General features: G+C 35.1%; 1 protein-coding gene across 1 annotated transcript; it reads right to left on the minus strand.

Annotated features, from left to right (window-relative positions):
* Positions 1-418: 418 nt before the first annotated feature.
* On the minus strand, positions 419-10,393 carry CETN3 (centrin, EF-hand protein, 3; the record flags this gene model as incomplete). Its single annotated transcript, XM_009588244.1, has 5 exons — positions 419-871; positions 5,427-5,618; positions 8,268-8,382; positions 10,100-10,245; positions 10,360-10,393. Coding segments are annotated over 5 exons (531 nt in total), but the record flags the coding sequence as incomplete, so codon positions are not given.
* Between the last annotated feature and the right edge of the window lie 543 nt (positions 10,394-10,936).

Below are 10,936 nucleotides of genomic sequence, written 5' to 3' on the forward strand. Positions count from 1 at the left end.
AACTAGAAATACATCCAGTCTCTTCAATTACTTTAAAAGTTCGTTCCCTGTGATGCTTTTCTTCTAAGTAGATACTGCAGAAAAAGCACCTACCCACCATAAACAGTTGTCATTGTGTCCGCAGCTATCAGAGCTGTAGATACTGAAGAAAGAGTTGCTGGCTGACATCTAGATGATTTAAGCATATTTCTGATACAGTTTTTCATCATGCATAGTTGCCTGCCCTTTGCTATTACACAGGGGTAATACAGAGTTAATAAATTGCATCTTTGAGGATGCAAATGCTTGCTCATTTAATGTTACCATTCATCTAGAACAGCGGAAGTACAAACCTATAAATGAAAAAAAATTATTTTCCCTGAAGGATTTTACATTATAGTCCAGTTCAGGTTAAAACTACAAAAATAAGACTTTCAAGTAGCAATAGTAAAGAACATTTTATTAAAATGGAAGTTTGTCAAACCTTATGTATCAAAACTAAGGCCGCAGCTAATGCTAACACAAAGTCAACCTCAAAAGGTTCTTATAATATGATACAATTTAGAAATCTTATACAAAGCTATTTTACAAATGAGTACTTGAACATTCTGAAATGCAGCATTACTTACTTGTTCTAAAATGATATATCAATTATTCTAGTGATAATATTTAATGATACAAAGTACTGAACTATCAGTGCATATAACCTGTCTTTATTTTGGTCCTGTGAGGAAAGTAATTTTCTGCATCACTCCAGCTACAGAAATGAATGGAAGTACAAAACATTGTAATGGAAGCTGCCAATGATTCCTCCCTTTTGTGCTGAGTTAATTTCTTTTCTTCTCATGCTAAATATCTCCAGTCATAATAGCAATGAACTCCTCTTGATTGACTGTAGAAAAAGAGAAAATCATTAGACAAACAGCAAACATCCATAAACCATAAAAGAAAATAATGCATATCTGTATTATACTTTTTACTTAAAGGTTTCCCAGTTAGTATTCGTTGTGTCTGATCTATTACAAGTTTGGATTTTTTCCTTCTAGAACAACAGAGATTTTGCACTTTTTTTTTCATGTAAAAGGAAAAGTCAGAATGCAAGCTTAATCATGTGGAATACTTAAGCCAGAATCTAGCTCACATATAATAAGCTATTATTTCTAATTATGAAAGTAAAAAAATTCTAAAAGTAAAACAAGATAGAAAAAAAAACCACTGAGAAAAGTATGTAAAAAGATGGCTATGCAAAAACATAATACTTTATTATTATGATTTAAGATTTATAAAAATGTTAAAATGGTAGATAAATTTTACTCAATAACTGCTTCTCAAGCAATAATGCTGCAACTTCAGTTACGATCAAATTCAGTTTTATTCTTAAAATCATGATCCAGACATTTATGTCCAAACCGCCCCCCTGCCCCAAACCATGCTATTCCTCTCTCTCTCAAACCTGTAACACTTGCCAAATATGAAATGAATTTTAAGATAATTTACTAATGATTCCATAAATTAGCTAGAATTAAAATGGACTTTTGACAAGCTTTTCCCCATCTGAACTTTCTTCATTCTTCAGCTATAATTAACAGAGATTTTACACAAATGTACTTGAAGAAATTAAGTCATATTAATAAATTAATTAGCAGTCATTAATTATTTTGCTGCACTTATACCTGAGCTATTGACCTTACTCATATGTTAAAACAGAGCCACTGTAAAAGAGTTAACCAACGAACACGTTCACTCTGCAACTAATTACTGTAGTGGGGAATGATTAGAATAAGTCAGTGGTATGGAAAAGAACAGACATGTATGAAGAATTCTCCCTGAAAATTATTTGTCCCAGCCAAGGTGCCCAGGCTATTCCTAAATAAAATACTGCAAAGTAAGAGCTACATTGACAGCTAGAGGAAAATTAAACAAATTCAACTATGTTAAAGAATAGAAAAATAAACCTAAATCTGCCCTGTTGTGACACATATCAAAAAATATGAAACAAGTAGATTTAGTCTAGCTTAGGACCCTATACTCTGAAATATCAGTCCATTATATAGCTACATCATGTTCTACTACGCATAAGCACTATGTTGTCTATACGATTTTAAAAAGCTTTATCACAATAACAGCACAATAACAGCACAAATACAAACATCCTCCCCAAAATATTCTCTGAGTTAAAACACCTTTGTTAAACAATGCTGCAAAGTAGAAATACAGTACTATAATGACAAACAAATTTAACAGTCGGATTTGACGATCTTAAAGGTCTTTTCCAACCTAAACGGTTGTATGATTCTATGATAAGTTTCGTAACATTCAACAAACTGCAAAGAGAGGCGTAGTTACAATTCCCAGTAACCCAGTTAATCCCAGTTAATCCTCCTCAGACTTAGGAGCTGTTCACAAGTAAAGCACAATGAAATCAGAAGCTATCAGTCTTTCGTAGCGTCAGATTTCCCCCAATCCCATGACATAAATGATCATAAAAGAACAAACTGGTATCACAGCTAATATGAAGAAAATGTTGACTTAGACTCTGGGGAGTTAAAAGAGCGTATTATTTCAGTGGAGGTTTTTTTCTCTAATTCTGTGCCAAAATCTGAGACCTAAGACTGGATCGTGTTTCCTACAGATGCATCCACACAAGATGACAAAAACTGCATGAACTGACAGCACGGAGTTTCTAAAAATAGTCATACTTCAAAACAGAAGTAATTCCTAAGACTAGGAATACAAATATAAGACTATTTACGTTTTTAAGACAGACAGAAATATGTTAAAAATACTTTCTTCTACGGAAACTTATGTAGAGTGTACCAGTACAGCTCAGTCGTTTTGCTGGAAACACAAGAGTTCAAGCAGCCTGGGTATCACACAACAGACCTTATTTCACTATGAGCAAAACAATCGCTCAAATATAAGAAGGTTTAAACTACAAGTGGTATTATTCCTGTATTTGAAGTATCAATTAAAAATGCTACCATCTAACAGTTTCAGATTTTTTTTTTGGCAGGAAAAGGAGAACTAGATGACAGCACGATTTTGCTACATGACCCAGATGTTTGAAGCTAAATGGAACAGTGATTCACGCTATTATTTACTTTTTCAGAATGAATCTTAAAAAGCTAGAAACAGCATCAGTTTTCTTTAAAGAACAGAAAACACACAGAACCTTAAGGATAAACAACACCATATACAAACATTATGCTGTCAATCTTCCATATTCGATCTTGTGCTTGACTGCTCTAACAAAGAGAATGAACGGATGAATGAATAAAAGGAAACTGAGCCACCCACTCTTAGCTGATCAATTTGAATTAAAAAAATGTAGCACTGACCCAAAATAATTACTCAGTAACCTTCCTGAAAGGAGCTAAGAGTCTACATTCAATTTGTAGTGACCAAATAGCCACATGACAAAAAAACATCCTTGATCCACGATTCTGACATCTTAGTTGGCAACTCCAGGAGAGCAACACAGAACAAAACGTGCTTGCAGATAACTTCTACTCTCACTCATCTCTACAGCTACACCTTAAAAAAAAAAAGTAAAAACCAAACTGAATCTTAAAAAAAAAAAGTAAAGCTAGCAATGCAATGTCCTTACAACTCTTCCATTTAAAAGCAAAACAAGCTCAAAATTAAAGTATCTCCCTAGACCAGCAATCAATCTAATGGATTGAGAAAACAGGCATCATTCCTTGCCTACTATACAGCTACTGAAAAGGAAGTAAATACGGATTGAGAACACAGGCATCATTCCTTGCCCACTATACAGCTACTGAAAAGGAAGTAAATAGGTATCCTACCATCTACCAGAATTCACAGCTGCCAATTCTGTGTGTCACTGCACACAGATCGGTGCCTGAAAACAGGATTTGCAGCTTTCGCTGACCTGCTTCAATTATCCTATAGGAAACACTAAGAAAAAACAAAATGTTTTCTCAGGATGCAGCTCCAAGAAAATCTGATCAAGCAGTGAGACAGTAACACTTTCCAAGAAAAGTAACACTTAAAAACCTAAATGAATAGTTTTCTCCTGGCTTAGCTCCCTTAAATATCTCACCTGTGGGACCAGGTATTGCCAGTGCAAGAAATGGGTGGGAAGACACAGCTGGGAGTGTGGAGGAACATCAGAATTATGCAGTATGGATTTATTGAGGAACCATGGCCTCAGAAAACAATAGCTCTAAAGGAAAGAAATCACACACTTTTCTCAACACTTACTTTAGTAGTAACAGTGTCAACATTAACACTTTTCTGGCAGTTGAATCGCTGACCTTTCACTATCTTTGCCTCCAGCAGAACAAAAGGTTCGCATTTCCACACCACTGACCATGTTTAAATGTCCTGCTCTTCCTCTTGAAAGAGAAGGGGTTGTTTCAGTACTTGAGTAATTGTATTCCCAACTATGGAAAAACATCTATCTCAAACAGCATAGAGGGGAGGAGTGTCTGTCACAAGGCTGACAACACAATTGTTTTTCGCTAATAGTGAGAGTTTTGAGTCCAACAGATGCAGCAGCTCACAAGTAGAAATACTATTGTAACTGGAACAGTTGATGAACTGCTAGTGAAATCTCAGACATGAGTCACCATCCTGAAAGAAAAACTCAGAAGTAGGTTTTGATGACTGTTAAAAATGCAGCATTTATGCACATGGTCTCACATGAGTGGTCCCCGAAATTCAGGTATTAAGGTTTCTGGTGTAAACATAAGGCTTACCTAAAGTTAATGAAAGAAACCTTACTTTCCGTGTTCACGAAGATTTAATAAGCATAGTATCAAAGTGGATTTCTTAATTCATTCTTTATCGAGCTCACAAATCCCTTCTGCAGCCCACTCTGCATGGACCTTGTCAATTGCCCAGAGCCATTTTTCACACTATGCTCTTCAGCACTCAGAGGCTCAGAAGTACATTAAAGACCCATCCAAGCCAATCCTGCAATAGACCCAGGGTGCATCCAGCATGATTTATTAGCTTAATACTCCATATCTGACTAACGTGCTGAAATGACAACAGTGACACATCATCACTTAAGAAATATTGACTAGGTGATCAAAAGAGTTTCTCCTAGCACTTTAATCCTTTCACTGAATTATAAGGAAATAAAAATGTAATTTAGGTACATAGAATCTCCCATGCACCAGTTCAATTACTTCCACCTTCAACTACACTTTTGCCAACCTTTTACTAGACATTGGTTGAGTAAGAGTTAGTGGTCAATCAACTTGAGAAATCAACTTGATTTTTAGATTCCAAGACACGGTTCCAGGACTAATAGCTGTCAAAAACAACAATTTCCATTATTTGTAAGCTAAATGAAGTTTGAGCTGAAAGTTCTTTTTAGAAGGAAACCAAAGAGGACATTTTCACGACAAAACCACATTTAAAAAGGGGAGAAAATTAAGAACAGACTACATGGGTTTTTGTTTGCTAACACATACTTTCTCCATCTCCATCCTTATCAAATTCTTCAATCATAGCCCGTAGTTCTTCATCAGACATATTTTCACCCAATTCTCTAGCAACCCGGCGCAGATTTCTCAGACTTATTTTACCAGAGTCATCATCATCAAACAATTTGAATGCCTTGAGTATTTCTTCTTGTGGGTCTCTGTCCAATATCCAGTCTGTCACTGTAAGAAGGATATTTAAGTTAGACTAAAAAATTCTGAAGGGTGAACGCAGAATGACCTTAGCAGATTGAGGCAATAAGAAGAACATACACTTCTGATTTCATCCGTTCTTTCATTTTTGTATATTTCAATTCAACATGCCTATTTGTTTGGCTGCTATCTGAGCTCTCTTTCTCATCTCTCTTCCTCCAGACTGAATTTCTCTTTGGGACAGACATGTTGCAGTGGAAAGCTACATGGCAATTTAGACACAGTCATGCTTTCAACACACTTTTCAATAGGAATTAAAAGTATACACATGCCTCCTCTGTTCCAAACTTACCTTTCAGAAAAAAAAAAATCAGCTCTGACAGAGAAGATGTGAATTTTTTTATTTTATATGTTTTGATCAGGGTAGAATTTTGACTTAGAGAGAACACTGAAACACTAAGTAATGAAAAACATTCACATGGAACCTCTCTTTTAGACACAAAACCACACTAACAAAAAACGCGAAACACCTAAGCCCAGGGGTTATGAAAAGGACACTGCTATGAACTGCAAGATGTTAATTCTGAAAGGATTTATCAGTCTTTATTATTCCTTTTATCGCAACCATTTGTCAGTTTCTGTAACAGAAAAGACAAACTTGCCACATAAAATATTTTTCTAGTAATTATTTCAGACATTTCTGGAACCAACCGTAAATATCTTCACATCGTTGTACCTGCTAGTCTTGTATTACAGGGCTTGCTATTTATGACTTTCATCAAGCCATTAAAAACACATCAACCCCATTTGTGCATAGAGAACCACTTAGCATCTGCTACTGTCTGCAGATGGAACGCCTGCTCTGGCTTAGTGAACTTGACAGGAAAAAATTAGATTCAAGCTCATATAAGTTCACTACAGCAATGAAGTTTATATGCCTACATAAATCCCTCACATTTACACTAAATTTAAATATTTTCATTTAAAACAACTACGCTGCATGACAGTATTACATCATTTAAAAAATTCTGCCTTTTGTGGCAAAAGACAACTGCCATGTTAGCTGAAGAACAATAAAACACTAGGTCTCTAAATACTATAGGTAACATGATTGTACAAAACAAGACAAAATGTAATTGCATCTTTGTACATTTCAGATGGGCCATTCCTACATTTAAAACCATAAATAACATTAAATTATAAAAAAGAATGGCTTATGGCTCAAGAACTGCTTAGCTACATTCAGCAGCTCTTCACACTTAAAGCTTCTTTAACCTATTTTCTCTAACTCCCTGATCTTTCTGCTAGAAGTGGTATTATGTTTAATTCTCTGTCAAGGTCATATTGTGTCATAGCAGCACTCAAATCCAATTCAAGTTTTAGGACAGGTTCAATCACCTTCCAAGTATATATTGTACTTTCTACAAGAATTTTCCTAGCTTCTCACAGCACTTCTTTACTACCCATATTGATAGCCAGGACAGAACCAGGAAACAATGAACAATGACAGCACTGAACATCAGGAATTAAGAAAAAAATTACACAGCAATTACAGTTTATTCAGTTATAACATTATACATAATGATGCAATTATAATATTATTATTGCTATTAAATCAATACTCCCACTTTTTTTTTTTTTTTTTTTAAATTAAATCAGGACCGATCACGTGTATTTCCCCATAGGCTTTATTTTTGGTTCTTTTCTGACTTATAATTTGCTTTAACCTGGAATACAACTACAAAAACATTATCTGTCATTAACAACACATTTTCTCCAATCCTAGCCTGTTAAATTGTTAAAATTTGCCACGTTTCAAATCAATAACCGTTTTGCTACATCAAGTAGATTGTTATATGTAGCCAAGAGCAAATACACATGTACTACACTGGGTTTTTTTCCCAGAAAATTTACAGAAATCTAATACCTTGAAAGCATGGAGTGGAATAATGAAGTAGAGATATAAAGCCATATATGGAGAAATCCCACATAGCTTATTTTTTTGGTAAACACAAATTGTATGCAAACGTATAAATTATGTGTAACAACCAAAAAATCTTCAAAGAAACTTAAACTCTTAATCTTTAAAAATTCTGCAGATCACTACATACTCAAAGTATATCAAACTGCGCAACACACAATCTCCAGATGAAAGAAACAGCTTAATGAAATTCCACTGTTTTTATCAACAGTTGAAAATCCTTGAAGTACAATATTTAACATCTCCTTCAATTTCTCTTATCTTTGTTATATATGAAGTCTGTATTCAGTTTACAGATTGTCTGTGTATACACTCCTTCCCATGAAGTTCAATGCCAAATACTTTTTCCACAGCAGGAAGGAGAATCTTACAAAATCCATAAACAACACAAGAATATCTACATTTTAAGTTAGCATTTATTCCTTTGTGTAAGTTTGAAAAAGATTAGGACTGTGTATACTCTATTTCCTTTTATACTATGGCTATCATTCATCTCTACATACCAAACTCAGTATTCAGGATACAAAGATTTATCTTCCTCCACTACTGACTTTTATTAAGAAAAACGTGAAATGAAATCTCCCACTTCTATTTCTTAATAGTACTAGATAACTGAAAAAGTACACAAAGTACTGCTTCCAAATTGTAGTCACTACTATAGGCTAAACTTCTTTAAAGATATACAATCAAACACATACCAACTTCATTAAAATCTTCAAAGGTGATCTTGCCTGTCGCTTCTCGATCATAATCTTTAAGTATTTTCAGTACATCAGCTTTTTTCACATCAAAACCCAAGGCTCTCATTGCCACCTTTTGGAATAAAATGGAAGTGCAACCATATATGAAGATTAAAATACGGATTTAACAGATTTCTTTTTCTTTTCAGTAACTACCTTCTTGCACAAGAGAGGAGGTGTGTATCAGTGGTTTAGCAACAATAATAAATAAAATTAATAAAAGGAAAAAACTTTGGACATAAAAATCGACTGAAACGACTATTAGCAAATGGAACATCAAGTTACAGCGAAAAAACTAGCCTTTGCCTTTTCAGGGATTTTACAGACTGTACCAAATGCTTCTTAGGACAAATAGATTTATTTTCCTCACTTCCACAAACATTTCAAGTACTGACCCTTTTTCAAAGATAAAGCTGAAAATCATTCTTCAAATTATTCTTCTTCAATATTCAACTAAGTGTGTATATGTTCATGGGTTTACAAGTCCTCTTGCAAGTGACTTTACTGCTTTTCCAGTGAACAACATAAACCAACCTATTTTTTATTTTTGCATTAGGTTAGGAGTTATTAGAAACATTTAGTTTCCCATTTCAACTGAGATGGCAATTTCTCAGCACACACTACCTTGACTTCCTCCAAACTGATGAAGATACACTAAACCAGAAGTGGAAAACCACAATCCTATTGGATGTAGCCATTCAAAAATCTATGCTAGATGCTGATTTTGTAGAGAAGGAGATAGTTCTTGTCTTTATGTATTTTATTCTTCCACAATATTATCTTCAGGGCCACAATATTTAATTATACAGCTAAGAAACAGCTTTGCAAGTAATCATGACAGCTGGTAATTCAAAGCATACCGTAACTGGAAAAACTGTATTAACAGTCCCGAAACAGTCCCCAGTACTACCCCACTCACTGTGGCTTCCAGCAAAGATAAAATACCTGAACTCTGAAATAAAGAGAAGGGAATCGCTATACCTAAGACATTCCTGTAACAGCAATTAAAGTAAAAATGATACTTTTTCCCCTCCCCCCCCTTTTTGGGTTACTTGGTAGAGCCAGAATATGGAGCCGGCAGGCTGGATTAGGTATTCCTTCCCAAAAGAATCTCACCCTATACATGACAGAAACACTGGCCTCTCCAGAGCCACCTTTGGTTCTTTATGCAGTATAATTAGAATAAAAATTAATAAAAGATTTAAAGAGACTTTAATGAACTTCATGTACTACTTCTAGAGACTTCCAGCCAGGAGCACTCACTAGGAAAGACTGCCATCCTACCCTCCATTTGCCGATAGCTATCAACAGGAGAAGCCTTTGTTGGGAAGGAAAACTACTGAGCCTCCCATACGCACAGCAAATAGCATACCTCATTCCTACAATCCATAGGCTCCCTGTTGAAAAATCCACGTGGGGGTAAGCTCTGGCTCACAGTCAACTGTTTTACAAATTTGATTTACATCTTTTACCTAAGCCTCTGAAACCTGTGGATTTTCACAACATCAAGTTTTAGATGATATAGTGCCTTTAAAAAGAACCAAACAGCTTTTCAAGAGCTTTTCCCCCTTAGTCATCTGCCCAAGCTAAACCCTGGGGAGCATTCAGACCAGTGTTATGCAGGATGCTACAGCAATTCTGTTACTGTGTCAAGAACACAGTGTGGGAAGAAAAGCTCATTCTTACACAAATCCAGTATTTCCTTCCCACCCACCCCCCACTTAAGAAACTTACTAAGAAACATATATATATTATCTACCATAAAATCGTTTACATGAAAAAACTTTTACCTTTAATTCATGATAATTTATTGCTCTATCTTTGTCTGTATCAAACAACTCAAAGGCATCTTTAATTTCTTGCTTCTGTTCCTCAGTCAGTTCTCTTCTTTTCTTCTTTTTAGTTTTGTCTACTGAAAGCTCACTCCTATATAAGAAGAAAGAATTTAAGTGTAATTGATTTCTACTGGGAAGATACCACTGTAGACAACGTTTTCCACCAATAAGAAACTCCCCATAATTGCACAGATCATTACTTTCCCTATTCAATCTTTTCCCAGCTTGTCCTCCCAGCTTAAAGTAACACTTGAAATAGACAATTCCTTTGTGAAAGCTGAATGATACCTCCACCCCCCCACCCAAAATAAAATCAGCACAGGTGTTTCAGTTAATAAATAACAACAACAAAAAAAGACGGTAGAAAAAATACCAGTTAAAAAGAATACTTGAGGTTACAAACTAGATTAGCAGTTGAAATGATACTACTCCTGAAAACACTTTATTTCTAAACTGTAGCTTAGAAGAAAGAATTTTGAGACAGACAGGCTGCTGGAGGCTTAACTAGGCCAGACAACTGGGTTGTCTGGCTACTAAAGTGGGTGTTAGGCGCCACAAATCGGCTTTGTTGCCAGTACAGTTCTTAGACAAATGGCATTTATGGATTTTTTTAAATCCTTTAAATCACACACACACACACACTGTTCTAAAGACTTTTTGCTCCGTTTTTGGTATATACAAAAGAGACAAACTCCCCGAATCAGCAAATCTTGCTCAAAGATAGCCCTCTTTTCCTTGGCTAGTCTAAAAATAAGATTAAATTTTCAGGTAACAGACAGAAAAAAAAACTGA

Source organism: Fulmarus glacialis, unplaced genomic scaffold, assembly GCF_000690835.1.
Source record: "Fulmarus glacialis isolate BGI_N327 unplaced genomic scaffold, ASM69083v1 scaffold7912, whole genome shotgun sequence".
NCBI classification, from domain to species: Eukaryota; Metazoa; Chordata; class Aves; order Procellariiformes; family Procellariidae; genus Fulmarus; species Fulmarus glacialis.